At 38.3% G+C, this 24,578-nt stretch overlaps 1 protein-coding gene across 1 annotated transcript in view; it reads right to left on the bottom strand.

The window, feature by feature from the left end:
- Positions 1-24,578, bottom strand: part of TBC1D14 (TBC1 domain family member 14) — a 40,884-nt gene that overhangs the window by 9,619 nt on the left and 6,687 nt on the right. The window contains exons 2-10 of the mRNA XM_009273744.1: positions 23,551-23,669; positions 20,790-20,872; positions 18,542-18,659; positions 16,876-16,982; positions 15,878-15,958; positions 14,365-14,459; positions 13,245-13,316; positions 11,756-11,884; positions 8,756-8,865 (exon numbers count right to left, since the gene is read on the bottom strand). Coding sequence (XP_009272019.1) covers positions 8,756-8,865; positions 11,756-11,884; positions 13,245-13,316; positions 14,365-14,459; positions 15,878-15,958; positions 16,876-16,982; positions 18,542-18,659; positions 20,790-20,872; positions 23,551-23,669 — 914 coding nt within the window. The remainder of the gene's footprint in view (positions 1-8,755; positions 8,866-11,755; positions 11,885-13,244; positions 13,317-14,364; positions 14,460-15,877; positions 15,959-16,875; positions 16,983-18,541; positions 18,660-20,789; positions 20,873-23,550; positions 23,670-24,578) is intronic.

Consider the following 24,578-nt stretch of genomic DNA (forward strand, 5'->3'; position numbering starts at 1 on the left):
AGAGTACACCTGTCTAAGCCGTGAGCCACCAGCTTCTCTAGGAGAATGCTGTGGGAGACGGTGTCAACGGCCTTGCTGAAGTCCAGGTAGACCACATCCACAGCCTTTCCCTCATCCACTAGGCGGGTCACCTGGTCATAGAAGAAGATCAGGTTGGTCAAGCAGGACTTGCCTAACAGGTCCTAACATTGCCACTAACAACCTCGTAACAGCAAGTGAAGAGAATTAAGTTTCCTGGAATCACTTTATAGTATAGAAGGAAGAGAGTTACATGATTTTTTTCCTTCAGAATTTAGAGGGAGAACATTTCTCCACAGATGCACTGCATAAAAGATCTCCGTAAAACTGCAAAGAATTCTTTCTCCGGCAGAGGTCAGCAAAGCCTCACATTTAAAGAAAACCTTTCCACATCTTTTAACACAAAATTTCTTTTCAAGTATGCTGAATCGAACAGTATTTCTCTTGTGTTTAAGACTCCCCCCATCCCCTCCAATTTTTCATTTAGGAAATTCGGATTGACATTAAAAAAAAAATGGAACAGATAAAACACACATACACATATATAGGTATAGAATATGAATGAATATATTTCCACAGCAAATTCTAAAAATCAAAGGTTTTCTGCAATATCTGCTTTTTACTATATAAGATTATTTGAACGATGTGTCATCAAGTATCCGGCTTCTGTGTGAATCAGCGCACTTTAGGAAAATGGTAAAATATATTCATTTTACAAGCAGCAAGATGAGACTAAACCATTTGCACAAATTCAGGTGACAAGTAAATTGCAGGCTTAGGATCCTTAGGATTTTACTTTTTTCTATTTTTACATCTCATTGCAATGTTTTTATAACAAGTGGAAATCATTTAAATTCCGTTCTCCAAAAAGCTAAATTAGAAATATAAAAATAAGCAAATAAGAGGTAGAGTCTGGGATGAAAAAACCGCTACTGTTCATATATGTATTTTACATACATACATGAATGTATAAGAATAGCACGATAAAAGCCCCCTTTTTGGGTTATCGGCTGATCATGTGTTGCAGACTTTGTATACTCTTTCAACATTCTTGTACAGTCACATGCCATATAAAAATGTCTTGCTACAGAACACCTACACAGCAGAATTAAGACTTTTTGTCTATATACACACGCGCACAGGAAACAGCAACAGCTGTTCCATTTAAAAAGAACAGTGTAAGAGGAAGCAATTCAACTGAGTCCCTTCCTGGTCACCAAGTAGCAGGCAAATACTCAGCCAGAAACTAGAGCTGGTTAAAGATAAGTAACAATGCCGATTTTTTTGATCTGGTTTTATTCACAAAAGCTATTATTCTGTCATGATTCAGACCTACCCTGAATAACCCACGTGTATTAAATCTGCAACTATGCAGAAAATTAACTGTCAGAAGAAATAGTCAGAACTATTTATTAGAACACTACTTTTTGTAAGAAAAGATTTACTCGCATCAAAAAAGCTGTCACATCAAATAAGGTATTTGACATTGATCTCTTCATAATTTGGAAGGAAGTGCAATTTGCAGGAAATTTGCAAGGCAATTAACTTTCATTAATACTAGCACGGAATTAAATGCATCAAGCCCCAAGAATGGAGACTGGGCCCCCTAGAATAAGCAATGAAACAACAGTAGGAATCATTACTGCTAAGAATGGATACAACATTTGCTCCCTTCAAACATTTCCTACTGAAAGACTTTTTTTATTAGACATCTGAGCTACTGGTCTGAAACACAATTGAAATTTATTATAGTAATAAAGTAGCTGCTAGACTAAAACAGTTAACAGCAGAGGCTCTCAGCAGCGCCAGCACACTACGTGGACATAATCTGCTCTCACTGTACTGCATGCAGGATGATTATCTGTCTGCAGCTCTCCTCCAACTCACTAGAAGTCCCAGGTGCAGCTAACTAGCACAGAGAGGTCCAGTGTCAGAGTAACATGCAGGCTACTGGCTGCTGTTTGGAAGAGGGGAACACCCCCCCCCCAAAAAAAAAACAATGAAGTACCAGATGCTCCTGCTCCTCCCAGACGTGCTTCTGATGCAAGTGTACTTTGAGGTAGATGCATGAAATCCTGGCTCGTTTGCTACTCGCAGGGAAAGCGTGTGACCATAATGTTATGAAGAAAGCAAAGCACTGTTACCACGATAATCATAGGCTCTGTGTTTTCTTTCCTTTGTTCCTTCTTTTTTTTTCCTCTTTTCTTTCTTTTTTTTAATTAAAAAGTCTTCATAAGATATTGTTAGCAACAGCAATGAAGACAGGTATGCCAGATTTTGGATTGACAACTCACGCACAACAACACTGATGCAAATCAGGTCTTATATACTGTTGCACCACACATTCTCTTCCCATGTCTGTAACAGCACAGAAATATTTCTGCAACTTCTGAGTTCAGTTGTGGAAACTGATGAACTAATTCACCTTTTAAACTTATTCTTGGATCCTCCCTCCTTCATCCTGGTACTAATTTTTAGTTGTAACATTTTGTATCAATTTCAACTACATCTGCTTTGAGACAAAGATTGCATCTTTCCAAGCGTTCATGCATACTTCATTGTATAGTGGCACCTCTGTTCTCATTAGCACCTTTAGAGTTATTGCAAGAAGCCTGTTGGTAACAGTTTATTTAGTACAAATTTTAAAATCATTACAGTTGAAAAAAAATGGAATTTACTTTGTTCCTTATTAGGAAAAGAAAACTTAAATATTACCTACTATACAATACTGACTGCAACAGAGCAACTTCTTAGCACTCAGCACATCTGACTGCATTGTAAAATGTATCAATGTAATATAAATACTGTGTGAGTTTCTGAGCAATTTCCAACCAGTCAGAAGCACCCAAAAAGCCCTGCTCTCTCACCTAGTAGTACCATGCAGCAGTGCAGTATTTCACTTGATTCCATCCTAACCTGCGGTGACATAAAGATGAGCACACTGTAAACTGGGCTGAAGACTGTGATCTTTTGGAGTCCAGTAACAACTCCAATTCAAAAAATCAGGATGTCACCAGAAACCTTTGGACAGAATTACAGTCCATTTTTTCTTTGAAAAGGAGGCATGCATTTCAAGCATCATCTTAAGCTTCATTTTTTGGGGTGGTGGAGAGTTACTGGCATGACATGGACTGTGTTTTTCTTAATGTAACAGATAGCAAGCTTATAAATACTTCACTGGAAGTGCCCACTACAAACGTCCACACAAAGCGGCTTGGACCTTTATCATAACAAGCAAATGGTGTCAATAGAAAGTTAGTGTTCACAGAGCACAATCGCAGTCAATGCAATACTAGAGAACCATTGATGAATCCATCAGTACAAACAAAGCCCTTGGCTATAATTATTGCCAAAATCATTTTTCTGAGTAGGGATAAAGAGGTGTTTGTATAGCAGCAGCAGGCCATAAATAGACAGCATGTGTCCTTTGCAAATCCACATTCTGCTCTGCTCCCAGGAGCCTGCGGTACATCAGCTGACAGAGCCGAGAGGCCAAAACTGGGCTATTCAGACACACTATTTCCCCTCTATTCTCTGCGAATCTGACTGCACGTTGCTTTTTACAGCTCTCTCACACTTGATTCCCTTTATATTTTTCAAAAAAAGTAAACCCCTGTCTGGCTTTTGAATTCTTTCCATGAGATTTATCAGTTGGAGTTTGGGCTTGATGCACATGGGTCCTTTTTAAAAGAGATGCCTTACTTCTGGCAGGTATCCACTGATAATCATGCCACTGTACCGTTTAATTAAATTCTTAAGTCCTTGGCATTGTCCCATCACAGAAGGCAGTGGTAGAACTGAACTGGTGGAGGGGTCCCCTCCCTAAATCCTCTACCAGCTCCAAGAAAACCCAAAGCAGCACTGCATCACCTGCATAGCTGGGCCCATCTATATGCACAGCATTTCTTTTTCTTGGAATATATCCCTTCAAAAATGATTTAAGCATACCAGTTTTACTGCCTTTCCCGGTGGCACTGGTTACAGGAAGCAGCACAAAGGAGACTAGTTGATTCCACTGTAATTGCGGCAGGAGCAGGATGGGTTTCCCAGCAACTGGTCTGTGCAGCACTGGCTACTGGAGCCCTCCCAGAGCTGGCACCAACTGAGATTTACTGCACACATGCCTGCACAGTAACCATGCCAGCCACCGGAATAGCAGCAGGCATCCCTTTTGGAGCTCAGAACAAATGCGCATTCAAATAAAAGTAATGTTGTTAGAGCAAGGCTGTTTCACAGAGATTTTTACCTACAACCACAAGGTCTGTCTCTTCAGAGCAACACTGTACCGTATTCTTCCCTGACTTTAAACACACGGAAACCACATTCTTACCTTTCCGGAAACAGTTCTGGAGCGATATTTGTACTACAGCAAATTCACTGTCAGCCATGAGCCACAGGCAATCTTATAAACAACATTTTCCAAAGTCCTTAGCTTTCATAGTTACTCACTTGTGAGAACACAGACCCACCTGATTTTTCCTTACATCTTTTCTATACTACTTCCTGGAAGTAATAGAAGGACAGCACATATAAAGTCCAATTCGTTAAGTTTCCAGTGGCCATTTAAAAAAAAAAATTAAAAAATCTAAATCTGCTTCCTAGAGGATCAAAGTATTTTAAAGTAGAAAGTATATATATGTATGCACACACACATACGTATACATATACTTATATACACATGCACAAACACACATATATATTTAATATTATACCTGAATCTTACACAGTTAAACACCAACTCCACAGTCTAACAAAATTAAAGACAGAGTGGGACAAGCTGTCTAGCTCAAAACAACTGTGAAAACAGTTTAATATAGGATTGGGCAGGACCACCTCAACTAGCCCACATTTCTGTGCAAGATCATAGTGTTTTGACTCTCTAGGGATGGGGAGGAACACAGTAAATTGTCCTTGGGATTAAAATAAACAGCTTTAATATGGATGCAGGTAGTCAGCAAGAAATGCTAAGGGTTGTCAGTCCATTGGTACAAAGACCTTGAGAAGCACCATCCACAATCACTCCTGACAGAAGTTTCTTTCAAGTGCTCTTAATGATACCCACAGAAGGAACGAAAGGGGCGTCTGATGTGCCCCACGCACTCAGACTTCAACACTTCAGTTCTTTTCTCATAAGTCAGTCATTTTTTTCCCTTTTTTTTTCTGTTTTTTTTTTAACCTATAAATGTGCTCAGAGAGAACAGCTGATCACAAATGTTTACTGAAGAAAATACAATAAAGACTAGTCTATCAAAGCAAAATTGCTGAGGGGAACATAAACCTTCAACCTTTTGTCGAAACAGTCTTTTTCTAAATCTCCAGTTTCTGGTGGTGTTCCTCAGGATTTCTTCTTTACAACGTAAAGCTCAAAGTTAGACAACAGAGCGATATTAACATGCCTGTACCATGAAGACACTCGGTTTTAGTCTCTCCTACATTAAAAAAAATCACCTTATTTACGACAGCATGATATTAAACTAGTAATCCATTAAAAAGATAACCTGGTGATTTTAATGTTGTCTATCCAGTTATTCTCCAGCACGTTTACAGTCTTCCTATTCTGATACCCCTTTTATTCAATTGCTTCCTCCACACACAGGCTTTACACAACATTGTCTGAGGCAATATAATTTCAACATCTTTCCTCTTATCATTGAGCATACCAGCCTCTGCCCTCTTCCTTCCCTTCTATCCTATTCCAGTATTCTTTCTAGCATCTTCCTGCTCTGTGCATAGATCTAGTTCAGTTTCATATTCTCAGCCTTCAGTCATAAAAATCCTTCCAATGGTATTTCTCCCATCAAACATTGGGAGAAATGAGCCTATCCATTACACACCCCCTCATTCTCCTACTCATGTTGCATTAAAATTTAACCCCAGTGTAAAAGCCAAGTCAAACAAAGCCCATGTTACACTATCCTCTGTGCAAGAGGCATATGAAAATCAAGGAACTCAAGCAAAGGCAGCAGGAGGCCTGTATGGATGAACAAGAACCTCCTGACAAAACTCAAATATAAAAAGGAAGCATACAAGAGGCTGAAGGAGGGGCAGATGACCCTGGAGAAATAGAGAGACATTGTCTGAATATGCAGGGAAGGGGGCTAGGAAAGCTAAAGCCTATCTGGAGTTGAATCTGGCAATGGATGTTAAGGACAATGAGAAGGGCTCTCCACAGGTACATTAGCAGAAAAAAAGACTCAGGAAAACATGAGCCCGTTGCTGAACAGGGCAGGGTACCTGGTGACAAAGTACATACAGAAGGCTGTGGTACTCACTGCCTTCTTCATCTCAGCCTTGCTGAGAAGTCTTGCTTTTCAGGAATCCCAGATCCTCCAGACCAGTGGGAAAGCCTAGTGCAAGGAAGCCCTACCCTAGGGGAGGAGGATCACATTAGGGAACATTTAAACAAATTGAGCACATACAAGTGCACGGGACCTGGTGAGACACACACGTAAGTGCTGAGCAAACTGTCTGGTGACATTGTGAGGCCACTCTCAATTATCTTTGAAAGGTCCCAGTGATCAGGGGAGGTTCCTGAGGACTTGAAGAAAACAAATGTCACTCCCATCTTCAAGAAATAGGATCCAGGGAACTACAAGCTGGTCAGCCTCACCTCTATCCCTGGGAAAGTAATGGAAGAAAAATTCCTGGAGATCATTTCAAAACATATGATGGGCAAAAAGGTGATTGGGAGAAGTCAGTATGGATTTATGAAAGCCAAATCATGCCTGACCAACCTGATAGCCTTCTACAATGAGATGACTGGCTTGGTGGATGAGGGGAGAGCAATGGACGTTGTTTATCTTGATGTTAGCAAGGCTTTCAACGCTGTATCCCATAAAATCCTTGTTGATGAACTGATGAAGTATGGACTAGATAAACGGACAGTGAGTTGGACTGAAAACTGGCTGGAATTGCCAAGCTCAGAAGGTTGTCACTAGTGGCATGAAGTACAGCTTCCAGCTAATCCACTGGTAGAGTACTCCAGAGTTTGATACTCATCCAATACTTTTAAATGTCATCATCAAGGACCTAGATGATGGGTCAGACTGTACCCTCAGCAAGTTTGCAGGTGATACAAAACTGGGAGAAGTGGTCCATACACCACTCCATAGGGACCTTGAGACACTGGAGAAATGAGCCGACGTGATTCTCATGAAGTGCAACAAAGGGAAATGCCAAGTCCTGCAGCTGGGGAGGAAATAAGCTCGGACATCAATACATGTGGGAAGCCAACAGGCTGCAAAGCAGCTTTGCAGAAAAAGACATGGAGGTCCTGGCAGACAACAAGTTGAATCTAACTCAGCAACATGCCTTTTCAGCAAAGAACGTTCACAAACTCCTGGGTTGCATTAGGTACAGCACTGCCAGCAGGCCAAGGCAGGTCATCCCTCCTCTCTACTCAGCACTGGTGAGTCAACTCTGGGCTTCCCAGTACAAGAGAGACATGGATATACTGGAGCAAGTCCAGCTTGCCATGAATACGATTAAAGGCTTGGGGCATCTGATACACAGGGAGAGGCTGAGAAAGCTGGGACTGTTTAGCCGGGACAAGAGATGGCTTGGACCTAAATGTGTAAAAATACTTGGTAGGAGGGCATAAAGAAGACAGAACCAGACTCTTCTCAGTTGTATCCAGTGAAAGGACAAGAGCCAATGGACACAAACTGAAATACAGGAAATTCCATTTAAACCTAAGAAAATAAAAACCTTGTTCACTGTGAGGGTGGTTGAACACTGGAACAGGTTGCCTGGAGAGGTTGTGGAGTCTCCATCCTTGGAGATATTCAAAACCCGACTGGACAAGCTCCTGAACAGCCTGCTCTAGTTGACCCTGCTTTGAGCAGTGGGTTTAGACTAGACGACCTCCAGAGGTCCCTTCCAATGCCCCAGCAATTCTATGATCCTATGAAAACTCATGTGTTCAAACTTCTAGCTGTTGGATTGGACTGAATTACTTTGAATGGATTTCTGTCTAATGTATCAGGAACATGTTCAGTGCTAACAACTAGGTCTTAAAGATCACCAGGTTATCGAGAGCTTGGTTCAGGTAGAACTGCATTAACAGTACAAATGTTTTCCAAAATAAAAACTTATTAATCTCAGAAAAAAATGCTCTTACTACTGGGAATTCCATCTTTTACTGAAGGTATTTAGTCAGATACCTGAGAACAAGACAAGTTGTCAACAATTTAAGGGCAAATCAATTTTTCACAAAAAAGATTTCATATCATCCTGAAACTGACAACAAAAGCTTAGGTGTTTGCTTTTCTGTAGCTTCTAGTTTTTTGTTGTATGGATAGAAACACTATGTTTTAACTACTCTTTTCTTGTTCTGTGCAAGAGGACAAACTGTAACTTTCAAATACAAGACTAGCAATACTTTCTGGATATACACCCCTGGTACACACCTGCACATAAAGCAGAAAAACTAACAGATTTTCTCAGATCAATCCAAATATGCACTAAATATGGACAAACAGTGCTATACAGCTGTATTTCAAAATAAGCTTCAAACTCAACAGAAGTACAATAATAAATAATAAAGGTTAGGCAAACGTTAAACATCACAGAAGCATGTGGGAATGATTTGGATTGACAAACTCAACTACTGAACAAAAGATAAAGCCTTTATCCTAAAAGAATACTAAACCAGGTAAGAGCACTCCAGTTTCTGTCATGACTACTGACATGGAGCTATATGCTAGTATGCACATTAATTATACTTTCAATGTCTTACCAATCAATAAGATAGATGTCTGGAGTTAAGTTATTTTTTTTGAAGTGAGCAAATAACTTTGGCAGATTTTCTTCAAAGAATACCTCAAATGCAGCAAAGTAAGTCAACATCTGGGAAAATACAATGGGGAGAAAAAAGCAGTTAGCTGTATTAATAGGCTTAAATGTATTATCTGTTGTTGGATTAATGCTCTTCAAAAACAGGATCGTATGAATTACATGATACAATAAAGAACTAAACATTTACGTAAAGGACAGCATCTGCAAGCACATGGAGTTTAAGATCCACCCTATATACTGTTCTCATACTAAACAATATAAATTATTGTTTTGGGTCTTGGCCAGCTTCCTCTGGAAAGAAGAATACCTGCAGGAGAGAAGATATTTGCTGATTTCTCAAAATAATTATGATAACAGAATGGTGCTTTATGCTTGTGGCTGTAATTTAATAATACACTGAAAAAAATCCAAGGCCCACTGGATTATAAAATGAAATACGGAACTAAAATAATTTAATAGTCCACAGCAAGAGTGAAGCGTCCAATTGGCTCCAATCATAAATCATATTCTAATAACAAAGCTTCTTTTATACCATACATTTTAAAATGAGATAATAGCATTTCTATTGCAAAGAGGGAGAGATGAAGTTCACACAAGAAAAGGCAAAGATCAAGACAAAACACCTATGCAAGAGAAACAGATTCTAACTCCCATCTGATACTGTAACCCCCGAACTGTACTCCTTTTAAGACGAAGACTTTCATGTTATTTTAAAGTTCGAATATTTAGGTCAAATTTCATAATGGAGGGCATGGAAAAAGAAAATCTTCCAATCCAACTAAGAGTTAAAAACGAAAGACTTTTTAGCTCCCCCTCTCCCTGTCCTCTTAATACTATAGGGAGAAAAGTTAAGCAAAGTACTTGAAAAATTCAGTAATTTTAATTACAATATCCCAATAAAAGCAATGAAGAATGGCTGTAATTACTACAAAGTATGAGTTGTATCAGCATGCTTCTCCCCAAAAAACCATGACAGTAAAGGGAAAAGAGGAGCCTTTTGTCTGAAATCCTTTTAAAGGATGACAGATTTGTTTCCCAGGTTTTTTTAAATGTCCTTACAGAAATTTTTTGTTTCATCTGAATGAAGTGACAGATGATGGACTACCTTCATTAAACAACAGCAAATAAAAAATTGAACCCAGTAGTCAGTAAGAGTATAAGGCTTAAAAGCCAATCAGAGATGGGTGTATTCTACAGAAATAGCCATACAAAGTTACATAAAATATCTGAACCATCAGTTACAGTCCTACTTACAAAATGATCTGTTTACATGCTAGCACCACAGTAAGAGAGTTCTACTAAAGCATTTCAGAAGTACTTTAGAGAAGGAATTTTACACATAACTGCTACAATCACATCTGTTGATAGTAATGCAGGCAGCTCTATTAGAAATGCAATAGCAGTTCAGGTATTTATCTTGATTAAATCAACATTCAACAAGACATTTACTTAGTAGTAATTAAAAAAAATTTCTAGTTTAATAAAACCGTGACCAACAAAAGAAGTCAAGATAAATCGGTATAAATTACTATCATTTCCACAACTAACTTACATTGGTTTTATTTTTTTAATTTATTATATGTTAACACAAATCAGCATTTGGTTATTAAGTTGTAAAACTGACACAAAAAGATGAGGGTAGACAGCAGATCAGTATATTAACCACAGGGAGCCAAAACTGTCTCACTTCATGTCTCACTACTCTTGTTTGAAATACTAGGTACAAAGTTTTCCTTGTGGTGTGAATCACGGCTTTGTCATTTCACGATATGTTAATATTCTTTCATGTATCACCACCTCTACTCTTCTGTAAGCATTCATTTATCAGGCAGCCTCTATTTAGCCAGGCTAACAGAACTAAACAGCACTATCCAAGAGCATACCAAAAACCACTATTTCAGTTAAAAAAAAAAATAAAAATCTTATTCTAGTAAATTTAATTCCAAACTCATCTTCACAAGAACCATATTTACACACTGAATGCATGAGCATGTCCTCTTTTTCCAAGTACAGTAACGGAGATGGACTGATACTGCTTCTAGCAATGCTGTCTGCACTCTGGTACATCTCCCCATGGGCATTTACAACTGATGAGATTCAGGGGCTGCAACAGCGAATTACATACTGCTTTTCCAGCAGGAAATACTGATAAGATCCCTAGTGTCCTACTGGTTAAGCAACAAAAGTGATTGTTGTTGATGTCATCCATTCCCTTGCTTTATTTCTCCCATTTGAACTCTTGAGAAGCAGATCCTATTTTCATAGTGTTAACAGGTAAGTGAGAAAGAAATACAGAATGCCATATATTTCACCAAAAAATACTTTTAAAGTAAATTAAAAACACATTTCAGGAGATGTGTCTGATTTTGCTATGGTACACAAGTAGCCCAGTGTACATGCTAACAAGGAATTTTAGAGACTCCAGAGAGAATCAGGCAACCAGCTCCCACTGAAAATTGGAGGGGTCTGCTCATCTGATTCCTCCAGGCTCTTTTTCAAACACAGCTGCTACAGTAAGAGATAGGAAACCTCGTTCTCCCTGCAACAGTCTATTTTTAGCAACCTATTAGTTTGGGATAAAAGGAACCTTCAAGACACTTCTTCTAACATTAAGGCGTTTTCAGCTTTCAACTACAGCACTCAATTTGAAAAACACCTACAATAATACTCTCATAACTATTCTTTGAGCATCATAAAATAGCAGCTGAACAATTTCATTCATCTGCCTGTTCAAAAAGGTTAGTGGGGTGGTTTTTCGTTTGGATTGGTTTTCTTGAGGGGGTGTGCGCGTGTGTGTGTTGGGATTTTTTTGTTTATCAAGCATGTTGCTTTAAAATAAACTCTGACTTATTTTCCAAGCTATGGAGCCCATCAATTTTTTTTTTAAACTTTCCCTACACGTATCTACAACATGTAGATTACGGTTTTCTTGCATACTTACAAGGCCATGGTCCACACGGAAAAATGCCATCTGACAGGGTTTATTTAAAAGGTTAGAAAAAGCAATGAAGGCATCTGCAGTATCCAAGTTCAAGATCAATACAGCTGCTATGAATGACATGCCCTGTACCTAAAGAAAGGAGAAGTGTTACGTTCAGCAATAACTGTATTCTTCCAAGAATACTGCCTCATTTTGTCCTCGTAATCACTAGTGTTTAATGCACTCGCTGAGCTGCTGAATTTTGCGACATGTTCAGAAAGGCAGATTTTTTTAACCCACATGACCCTTTGGTATTGAACGTTCAGAGTATGGAAGCCAATGATCCCCACGTTGCCTCCTTTCAAAGACTCTAAGTAAAACTCCTAAGACAGGCTAGGGTGACAGCACTTTCAAATATGCAGAACAAAGACTTTTTTGAAGAATAAGCTGTTTCTAAGCAATCCCTCCTCTCCTAGGGATGGGTCATATATACCCTTATTTGTGGAAAGCTGGACTAGGACACTAGAGACAAAGCCTGTTCTTTCCTTCTTCAATCAATTACCGGCAGTTACAGACAACTGCAATGACTCATTTGACAAGGAGTAAGTTGCATTTTAAGATTAAGCTCATGTTTCATTTACCATAAGCTTATAATGTTGTTGCATTATTCTGCAAAGTGTGCTATGGTATCAATGCTGAATCTAGGCAAGACTTGCTCACTCAGAGGGTGTAATGCTGCCATTGCAGAGTCACATGGACCAAGGTGTGGCAGTCCTCCCTGCAAACCTGAGGAACAAGCTCCTTCCCAATGCAACAGGTTCCATGACAAATGAAGCACGCCATCTGATCTGCCCTTTTGCTAATTTCCCGGCAGTCACGTTCAGCAGTTTTTGCCAAGCATCACATGCTACTCATGGAATAGGAACGTTATCTTTCTACATTTGCCTTCTCTAAAATAACTGCTACCAAATAAAGAATAAGCTCCTTTATATATGCCTGCCCTGGGAAAAAAAGACTAAATGAAGTATCTGAAATCCACTCAGTCCTCTTATAATCACTACTTCAAATACTTTGAGGGAGCTCACGTAGCCTCGATGGGCATTGCTTTAAAGACCGTTCCAGAAGCTCACAGCACTAAGGCACAGAAATGCATATCAAGAGGAGCAAGATACTCAACTCAACAGAATAGTCTCAGCAAGACTGCCATTAAGAACAGTATGTGCTTCAAAGGACCAATTTAACTACATCTTCTCTTTTGGCTCCAATTTTCAAGCACTACAAATATGTACTTTTGAGTTTTCCAATTACTTAACCTGTTAAAAAACTGAAATCTAGCAACAGAACCATTATATACACTTCTCAAGCATGTATTGGAATAGAAGACAGCACACAGAAACCCCACAAGTATTCACAAAATCATTTAATACTGGTCTACAAAGGACTGATTAACACAATCCTCCCTCCCCCTAGTTCTGCCTCCCCACCCCCAAAAAAAATTTTCTTCACTTACATAGCCTACATCAGGTCTGTAACAAGTATAGGCTCCTAAAATACTGTGCAACGTGTCATGGTAAGGACCACCCTATAATTAAACAAAAACAAGACAATACATCTGAGTATATAACAAACGTTAAAAACACCCTTCTGTGCTACAGACAGTATCTATTACTGATGAAGGACACATTATTTCCCTATGCAGCTTTGAACAGCCCCAAGTTTTTCAAAATAATTTTGGCTTTAAAAGCATGAAACAGCCCTCCATACTACATTTATTACAAATGCATACAGTTCATCCAATACATCAATTACATATTAAATCCTCATACAAGAGGAATGTAAACCTAACAGATTCCTTATAGCTTAGCAGCACTTGACAATAGTGCCAAGAAAGCAAAACACTAATGAGAATTACTTAACTGTCTATTAGACTAGAGGCAGAATTCAACCATGAAGAAAATAGTTAAAACAACAATATGCCGTAACACACACACAGCATATCAAGAATGACATGTATAGCTAAAAACAATTTCACACTGTTGACTATTAACAGCTGCCATATTCTACACTAAGTACTGTAACTGGCTGAGAATTTCCAAAGGGAGAAGTCTTCCACCCAAAAATGTTGACTTATCACAATCTAAACTTTTTACAGGGCTGCTGAAATTTGTGTATAGAAGGACAAAATATCTGGTTACAATGAGTTGTTAAAGCATACCAAAAACATCCAAGTTAAACTGGTCTTGCACGGAACCAAAAAAAGGCCACCAAATCTTGCTTGCTTGAGCTGTGCTCTCTCTCACTTACCGTGTATTTGCAACCCAGCAGTGTTGATTTACTCACTTGGAAACACTCACCTGCATCACTTTATCAGACAGAAACCAGCATGGACTGGGCTAGATGAATCATGATTAGCCAACAGATTGTTTTTTTGTCTCTTCCAAATGTATAGTACCTTGAGGTTACTCTTTTCTAGATTATTTATAGTTTTCCAAAATCTTTAGGAACTTTTTCCTCTCAAGATGTCTACTCCTTCAGATTTGAACTCAACCGGCTGTTTCAACCAAGGGATGGGCAAGATTATGTAAACTTAATTTGTCTGAGAAGTCAAGACAAAAGTTAACATTGCTTACTTGCTGGAATATACAGAGATTAGGAAACGTTCTTGAGATATCCAGTTTTATTAACTCCAAGCTTGCTTCTCTGTCAGCTGCAGAAAATCCAGCATCTACAATAGCCAAAGTTACTGCATTTATTACATGGATCAATGTATGCTCTTCCCCCACCCCCCACCCCGCCCCGGTAACGGTTAGCTTTTGCACAGTTCATTTATTTTGATGTGAATGCTAGGGAATAAAGGTATAGACAGGACAATTCCCTGAATTCAGCACACAGGCTAAGAAGCAAGTATGTCCTGACTCAAAGCAACCCTACAGTGCACATTGACCCTCAGTATGTTTCGAAGCGATGGAGGGCAAGACACAGAACAAGGCAGGTCAGGCACTTTACTGTTATTAGCTGACAAATCATTAGACAGACACAAGCCTGTTAACCTGTGACCCCTCGCCCTCAACAAGGCTTCCCAGTATCTCCTGAAATAGCTGCCTTTGTGGAAAGGTTGTGGTGGGAGGGAGAAGTCCTAAAGCAGAAGCATTTGATAGATGCCACCTATCTCTACTACTGTCAGCTGTCCTTCCAAAAATCATGTTGATTTACTCTGTATGTGTTGTTAAAGATCACAGACATGGCAATATACTCTCCATACAGATCTCATACAAAGTAAGTTTCTAAAGTATTAGTTTTCTTTCTGGTATCAAAAAGTTTTATTTGTATTTTGCCTGTTCTGGTAAGTATAGGTGGGAATTACCTACTGCCACTTATTGAGCAACCAAAAAACAAGAGTTGTCACTAGCCAATGCTTACACCAATCACATAAGCATATACGCTCCAGAAAATAAAGTGCAAGAGGAAGCTGGAAATGTACTAGATGTCATCTTATTTAAGATGCAGACAATCTTAAGAGAACAAAGTAGAGGACTTCCAATCAAAAATATTTTTCTGTTGATAAATGCCAGTATGTATGTTCTCCTTTTTGTGCTCAGTATAATTACTTAACCAAAGACATTTTCAAGCACCTGCACGTAGTTTTATACTCTCTCAAAACCAGACACCTCTTCCAATCAATTAGTAAATCTCAAACCACTTCATCTGCAAAAAGAAATTGCTGCTCTCTGAAACACACCCAAGAGATGGGCACAAAGCTGCAATAAGGGACTAAAATGCAATTTTCTGCTATAATTTGAGTTTCAATTCCAAAACTACAGATGCAGAAAAGTATTTTAGTGTTGCAATTCAAATTATAATCCCCAAACTCTTCTAGTTTTCCTACAAATTAGCATCAAATAAGAACTGTACCTAGACATAGTTTATAAAGAAAAATGAACAAGTGTGTTTTATAAGAGACTATAGTTTCACTGGAAAGAAAGAACACAGCTATTTCTTGCTTCCACAAAAAGAAGCTTTCTTTTTACCAGAGGCATCTTTATAGCTGAAATTGTTAGTAAAGTCTGTGATTTCATTTTAAGGAACAATTTTACACAATCTGTTATTTTGTAACACAGCATATAACCTTCACAAAAAGCGTACCTTCACATTCTACTTCAGCCCCTCCTGTGCTAAGTGATCGCCATTTCTCTTTGGCACGAGCCAGGCAAATATCATACAGTTCTGGAAAAAGAAAAACAGAGAAAACCATGTTCACTATTTGTATATGCTCATGTCCGCTTGTCAGGTATTAACTACCTACCATACGAGCAATGCTGGCTCAGTCATTACAAGTAACTATCTCTAACACAGTAGTTGAATTTCTAAGTAGGTTACGCTTCTGAAAGACTTGTTACACTGACCTATAACTTAAGATTAAGTGAAAAGGAAAGGCAACCTAGGCACAAGTTGCACTTGCTGTTCAAGCATTTACTTTTCTTGCAGAGCACTAGTGTTCGAAGTTGTAGTCTGAATGGATAATTGGGATAAGTCTGGAAAATTCCATGTAAGGACTACACCCAAGGTAACTGAGCCAAGCACAGAAAAGCAGCACAATACAGCAGGAGTACAGGCAGTCTACCACATATCGACGTTGGAATCAATTACATGTTAGTCTTTCAGAGCTGTGTTTTTCTGTACTGTGAAGTAGCACACTATTTCTATTTTCACAAACACACACATAAACAAAAGTACAAATTTTCCCAGGGGTCTTTTAATCTCTCACAAACCTAATGTCTTGCTCTAAATCAAAGGAAGCACGCTATATGCATACTCATAGGCATTACAAAATTAACAATTCTAAGTTTCAAAAAGGAAAAAAAAAAAGCTTGAGTCATTAAGCCTGACCATCTCCATCTAACATCAGAGCAAGACACAGTGACAGCAATAATCAGGAACAATTCACAGCAGCAGTCCTAGAGCAGTTACAAGATTAAAAGACATGGTATTTTTGAACAAAACATGTCAAAGCACCACAAAAAAGCATAACTAGATAACATCGTCACACCCACACCTCAGGTTCTGATACGTCATAATAAATACAAGACTGTCCTCTTACTATTTCTCTTTGTAAGACAATGTAGACAAAACAACAGTCTCACCATGGGTGATGTTTAACTCATTGCCAATTGCCAAGCTCCAGACTTTGCCCCTCACACTTGGTGGGATGCCCTGCCACCACAGCTCTCGAACTTTACGGGAACAACACCTGTTTAAAGTAAAACGGATTATTTTAAGAAATATTTCACTGCCAGCTGAACTGCTGAAGGGATCCAAACCAAGATGAACATCAACAGGCCAAGAAGTCAAATGTGGTTTGCACATACCCATTCTTTAGTACTATTTTGCTTTGAACTGTAAAGGAAAGCTTACTTCCTTCCAAGTTAATGGCTTATTTTGACAGAAGGACTGCAATCACGATATCCGTAATCTGCAACCACACTTGACCAGCAAGAATCATAGGGGACAGAAATAAACAAATGAAAATGAAATCCTTATCTATGCCACTACCTATGCTAAAGACTGGACAGACTTAAATCTCCATGTAAAATGAAACACAGGAACAAGTTATGGAAGTCTACCCTCTCCCCTCTGTCATCACCCTGCTGTGCAAATGAGATGCGCAGTTTCCCACCCAGCTTTGCAGCTCTAACCCTCCAAAAAAATGCATGAAGATGTAACAAGAAAGAACTTTTAGGTGGGAGCATGAAAGACATTTTAACAGAACACAGGCTTTGAAATGGCTGTAGCTGATGTTCATCAATCTGAGAGCCCAGAAAGAGGAACAGAATAGCACCTAAGCACTAATGAAAGTTTGTCGTAGTGACAAAAACCACAACGATCTATTTATCTAAAAGCAGACTCTGAACTAAAATGTAAAATAGTGAATACATTGGGGAACTTCTGGATTTATAAACCAATACAGGAAAAGGTGTCCTTATTTTAACAACAGCCATAACAGATGCATCTTCAAATACTGAAGACAGACATGTAAATCTGCAATTTGCTTATACTTAATTTAATACTTCAGCTCTCCAGAAACGCATTTTCCAACGAATTCCATCCATATTTTTAACCTACATTCTCAGGACAACTGAACTCCATGATTAAGCAAATTGCAATTGTGAGTGCTGTGGAGGTTGGGTTTTGTTGTTATTGTGGTTATATTTGGGGGGGGGTGCGCTGTTTTTTTTAAGATGACTAGCAAAGTCCATGAAAAACTGGACAGTGAAGGTAGTTTACCAATTGCCTGTGCTGTGTCTTTGTAGGAAATCTTTTAGCACTTAATATTTTTTTAAAATAACTTTTCCTTACTTCTCTTTTCCATCACTTGATTATCCCAGCAGGTATACCACTCTGTAATTAAAGAGGCTTCATAATACCATACACGTACTTCAATCTACATCTGATATTATAACATCAACAGCTCAAGCAGTCAAGGAAAGCTCATTTCTGGTAAGTGCATGGTGTTCAAGCATTATGCTTTCTGCTTTTACATTCTCTACCACAGATCACTCCTCAGTGTTTTACGGTTTCTGAATATCCTGAACCTCCATTAAAGACAAATAATAAGAACTGCATCACTTCCAGCCACCTTGTAGAATTAATGAAACATATGTTGCTCATTTTCTTTGTAGCTGTCCAAAAGCGACTTTCAAACAAAAGCTTCCAAGACCATTTAAAATTATACTTGCTAACTTTGTATCTTCTCTTCAGGATACAGACTCAGCAATTTTGATTAAAACTCAGTATAACATACTGTCTTACATAGTTTCCCAGTTGGGCAAGATTTCATTGTTCCAAGTTAAAACAGCACTGCCGATGCTGTCTTCCAGTTTACAGCGTTCTTCCAGTTGTTTCTTTCTCTTTTGGGCTTCTTTAAGCTCTGCAGAAAAGCAATTTCCTTTTTAAGTTAATAAAACCAGAAACCAAATATTCAGAGTTAGCTATTCATGGCTATACAGCCATGTAAAAGTGCACTAGATTCACCTAAATGTACAGTGGACTGTTCAAATTCTAAAAATTTCCCAGACATACAGGAAGCTAATCAGTAATGCCAAATGTGAATAAAGAAAAAAGTGGAACTATGCATAAGTCCCATTTTCGATGGATGGGACAAAGGGACTTGGATAATATATGGCTCTTCTGACCCTTCAAATCTAACCCCATTAGTAACTTTGAATTAGCATCTCTGACAGCCAACAGCCCCACCTAGTAGGGTATTTCCTAATAAAGCCCCACCCCTTTTTTTATGGCAGACTGAAAAATACAGGCTAAAATAATACAAATTTTGTATTTTATTTTCACTCTTATGTGTTGGTCTTTGTAAATTATGATTCAGATATACTGCCAGGAAATCACAAGAGCCACATTTTTAATGTTACTTAGCATATGGTTAATATAAACGTCATACATCACAAATATATATATACACACACACACTGGAAACCTTCAGTTCATTAAAAAGAATGCATTTTTCATGTTTAGTTTAAACATATTTTACATTTTTGCATTATCACTCAGTGTTTCTTCTTGCATCATCAACTATTTTTTCCACAGGCAAATTTGTTAGACATGCAATTTAACGCACGCAGGCAGACACTCTATAGCAGCACAGTGGAAATACAGGACATGGTGCGTGCACCCACACACTGTTTACAATATAGGAAGGTACTGACCTGGCAAGGAAAACTAACTGAAGAACAGCAGTACCATGAACAAGGTCTTTGGAATGAACACACACAACCTGATGGGTCCACTTTAAAGCCCAATAGAAGCTGTGCCTGAGCAGAACCATACCAACTGCCTCCTAATATTTTCAGCTTTGATATGAGCTCTTTGAAAGCCTGCCTAAATGCAGGCTTTGAATTTTTCTTTAAACACAAAGAGGATGTTTACACTCTTTGATTTCCTGACCTCTACACAATACATCACTCTGCAAAGTTTTTCATCTGGAGTGGCTTTTGGGAAAATGGGTTTGTCAGGGTATTTATCTGGACAGAATGACATACTCCAGTCCTGTGAAGACAGCAGAAGGCCCTGGCCCATTGCCTAACCTGAGCATCATCCCATTTCTCCCAAACCATCTACCCTACATGCAAAGAAAGAAGAGATAAACTCCTTTGGACTACTACACATTAAGTAGATATACTAACACGGGAGTCGCATGAAGTTAGAACTTCACTGGTAGGTGTATGATGTTCAAAACCATGAGAGGATACTTTTATTAATCTGTCAACTGCAGAAAGCAAGCAAGTCCTGTGTTCATATCACCTTTCCGCTGTTTCATATGGCTCAGGGATCTGGCCAGCTGGAAAAAAAAAGTATTTCCAGTAGCTCTCACTGGACACAAAACTTCCACAAGTCCAAATTTCCTATTATTGCAATACTTGTTTTTATTAGAAAACCCAGATGGTCAAAAATATCAGCGGAAGGAAACCACAACGTTCAGCTCTACCTGATGTGCATGGTACAGTGTTGCCGAGACACTTCTGTGAACAACGTCAGACAAGAAATTATGAGCAAAACCTTGAGAAAGCTTTAAATTTTAAGGGGGAGACAGATTATCAAGTGAACATAACTACGTACAATTTCCTATGTGGAAAGTTATGTATTTATGTACTACAGCCTCAACAGGTTGTTCCCAACATGAAACTATCAAATATCCTGTAGTTATCTAAATAAGTCTAGTCTTCACTAATTTGACTGATAATCTACTTAAATATATTAGTAAGTAAGTTTTTAAACCCACAAACAGATGCCGCTCAATTATTTAATAGTTACATATTAAAAAATTGTTTCCTGCCGGATTCTAGGATTGTTTTCTTTTTCAGCTTGGCATGGGGCTTTTTAATGAAACTACCGTCATCCCTCTCTCTTCTCTGGATTGATTCTTCTTTGAGGGGAGGTACAGATCCCTCACGTTACAGAGCAACAGACTGACAAAAGCACATTTCAGGTTTAGAAAGACCCCTTAACTTTACTTCTCTCCTCTGAAGACAAGAAATTCCATCACCTCTTTTTTTCGCCTGAACCACCATTTCTTCGTACTGTTGTCTGTGTTTCTGGGCTTCTTCTGCTGGTTTTGCGGGGAGGTTCCTTAAATTTAAAAAAAAATAATCAGTATTTAAAGTTGGCAAGCCTGTCTAAAGAAAATTCTAGACACTTCTGAAAGAAAAGCATATACTGCTTCTTGTCAAAATATTTGATCAAAGAGTAGAGCAACAAGTCCTTGGAAAGAATTTTTTTTTTTGCCAGAGTCAGCAGAAGAGAAGGAAAGAACACTGACCAGCTACAACTACTTTTATACACAAAATATGCTGAGTAATTTCCTTATGTTTAGTAATTTCAGCATTTTTATTATTAAACCAACTGAACCCACAGGCTGATCTTCATAAATAAAGGGAATATACTGGTATATACCAAGCTGGTAGTTTTGATTTCAACTGATCTCTACAGATAAGATACAAGACCATACTCTCTCTTACTGTGCACCTCATTTAAGAGTTACATCCACAACTTTCTTTACCCATGCAGTAATGACTTCCTACACCAGCCTCCTTTTCCCCTCTGCTCTCCGAGACCCCATTTCTATTTTAAAGGCTTAACTCCTACCCCTCACTTATACAGCAACAAGTGGCACTGGAGTCATCCTCTATACTCTCCATTTATCAATACCAACACAGCCACTTTGATTTGTGATTAAAGCCTGGACTGGTAACACTTCTGCCATGCAAATACACACGCTCATATGTCAGACCACATTAACTTTAAGCTAATCGTATTTGTAATTAACATAACCACTATGTATCTCATACAACTACAGGATCACCAAAACATCAGAACAGGAAATGACTAAGTATTTTGTTCTTCTGTATTGTAGAACACTGTATGGTATTCCTAGGACCGTTTCTATCTTTGGTTAATAAAAAAGATACGCAAAAATTGACTTTCACATTCCTGTAAGGTGTCACACATTAGGCAGCTGCTAGCCATCAGCAGTCACCATTAATAGTAGTATGCTTTACTATTTACATAATCATGTTATCTGTGAAGTATGCATAGCCATGTGATATACGCCTATGAATATTTTTTAAAATCAAGATTGTTACAAGAACAAGAAAAGTGGGTTTTCACATTAGTGTCATTGTTAACCACAGAGAACAATCTACTCTTTTCCAGTTTCATTTATGTAAATTGACCAGCATCTTTTTTAAATCCAAGTCTTCAGAAATGGTGTAAGTTAAGAAAAGTTTGGAAGGGAAAACCAGATGAAACAATGCAAGTTCTGCTGACTTAAATTCTACCACTTAAACTACTTGTCCTATCTCTTAATGACATCACCACACGTGTGAAATGACATTTAGTATCTATTAAGATTTTTCCAGTTAAAGCTAGAGGGACTATGGAATATTTATTGATTCTTCCTAGAAAGTTTTACTTAAACCCTACAAGTGAGCGCAAAATGAAGAGCAGTCATTTCAGAAAAAAAAAATCTCACTGCATTTTTCTTCCGGAAGTCTTAAATCTTTTTGTAATAGAAAATCAAAAATAAATTACTTAAAGCCTAATAGGTTAAAAAAAAAAATAGTATGCAAACTGTAAGTAAACAATTTAAAAAGATTCTTTAGAAAGATTCAGAAGACAGCACTGCTGTCCAGAGCAGTTTTCCGTACTAGATGAAAGAAATGATGATTCAATTGTCTAGAATCTTAAAAATACCTTTTCTGCTAGGAGTTCCTCAGTCTATCAACAGTATGAAAGAAGGCAAAATCTGAATGTTATCCTGTAATGTATCACTAATTCGATCTATGAACACTGTACACTGTACTTCTCAGATTATCGCATATAAAGAATGATTTTTAACAGACAGGTTTTAAATACAACAAATAAGCTAGTATGTATTGTTTCCAGCTGTACACAATAAAATCTCCTATAACAAATAATCACTCTTACATTGTTCCGGATGTCCCAAGAAGTCTTGTCACATAGTCTACCAGTCAAGCCAAGAAGTGTCTTAAATGACCCTACAACTAGACTACTTTGATATGAGCATTCTTCATACAGATTTGTTGATGAACACAGACCTGTGTTATGCCAGCTCTTTACACCAATGCACAACTATATTAAAAATGCAGACGCCATGCTTGTAAAGCTGGGTACCATTCATAAATTGACTAAGCATGACTGAATTTGTGTAATTCAGGAGCAAACCATGGTAGAGCAGCTGCCAGTAAATCGTTACGGAGTTAGTCTGCATATGCAAGAATCTCCTTGCAGTAACAGAAGCATGAAACAACTTACCAAGTACTTGACAACCTTTAAAACGCGATGCTGAACCCACTGCAGAACAATCATTACATTGTTCCATTATTTATGGAGGTGTGGTCTTTCTCTGTGTAAACAGGACACTGTATCCTTGCTTCTCAATTTTTTTTAGCATATACCAGCTTCATTTTTATGCTTACATTCTCTCAGGGAAAATAAAAATCCCTTATTCATGTTTAGAAGCTAGAATTACTCAAAACTAGAGCTCTGCTCTCCTAAGTACCTCCTTTCATACAAAGCCATTGCTTTTTATTATAAAATAAGGTTACTTTTGTTTGAGTATTTTTTCTCATAATCATCCCACTTTCATATTCAGTAGCCTGAAAAAAAATTCTACTTTAAATTTTAAATCATCTGTTTAAGTTAGAGTAATCAAATACAAACAGTAAGAAAAGCTTTGCTAGCCTAATTTTAAAGGGACCCTTACTGTGGTACTTCCCAAAACTTACGCTGGTCTGTCCTCCAAAATAAGTGCTGTAGTGGAGAGTGGTTCAAAATCAAGATTCTTCCTCACATTCTGTTTAGGGGAGAGTGGTCTGTGAGCTCGTCCAGTTTTTTCTTCATATTCCTAGAGAAGCAAAAGACAAGGCAAGTTAAAAGAGTGGAGAACATCAAGATGATGCACATGAGAATTTAAATAGGGTCTACAAAAGTCTTCAAGATAATGCTTTCGCACCTCTGCCCAACTGCAGTCCCTTTAGAGCTTTCCAACTAGAGCAACCTCAGAATTGAAAACAATGTTAAAATGTATGTTCAGGAGTGACTTTTGATGCTTTTTTCCATTCCTTCTATTTGTAGAAACATCTTAAGTTCCTTCAGCTGGCAGGCTGCTTTTACAAAGTACTGCTAAGAATGAGCTTACAAACAGCAGATACTATCTGAGGTATAAAATAAGACCTAATTAAAATATTTTTGTTTTGATTTACATGGTTTTGAAATTGAAGCCAAAAACAACCACAAGCTCCTCATCTTAAAATCTCATCATAAGATTTCTCCTACTCAAGCTATTTTCAGATGCAACAGTTCAATGATGGGGAAAAAAAAAAAAAGCAAGCTTAAAATCATTGTTAGACAAATCCCACACTTGTTATGATGCCTTGAAGTACAACAATCCTAAATCATAACAGAGCATAGTGTATTAACTTATTAACTGTAAGGGACTTCAGGGCACTGGGGCAACTGGTTGAAGGATCGGGAGCACAGGTAGTGTTTTCCTCTATCCCTACAGTGGCAGGGAAGGATACTGAAAGGAACAGGAAAACACACCTGGTCAACGCGTGGCTCAGGGGCTGGTGCCATCAGGGGAATTTTGGCTTTCCTGATCATGGGGAGGTTTACACGGCACCGGGCCTGCTGGCACCAGATGGAGTTCAGCTGTCTCACAGGGGGAAATGATCATTGCTCATGAATTGGCAGGGCTCATTGAGAGGGCTTTAAACGGTTCGAAGGGGGAAGGGGATAAAACCAGGCTCGCTAG

The sequence above is a fragment of the Aptenodytes forsteri genome, unplaced genomic scaffold (assembly GCF_000699145.1).
Source record: "Aptenodytes forsteri isolate BGI_AS27 unplaced genomic scaffold, ASM69914v1 Scaffold111, whole genome shotgun sequence".
NCBI lineage: Eukaryota > Metazoa > Chordata > Aves > Sphenisciformes > Spheniscidae > Aptenodytes > Aptenodytes forsteri.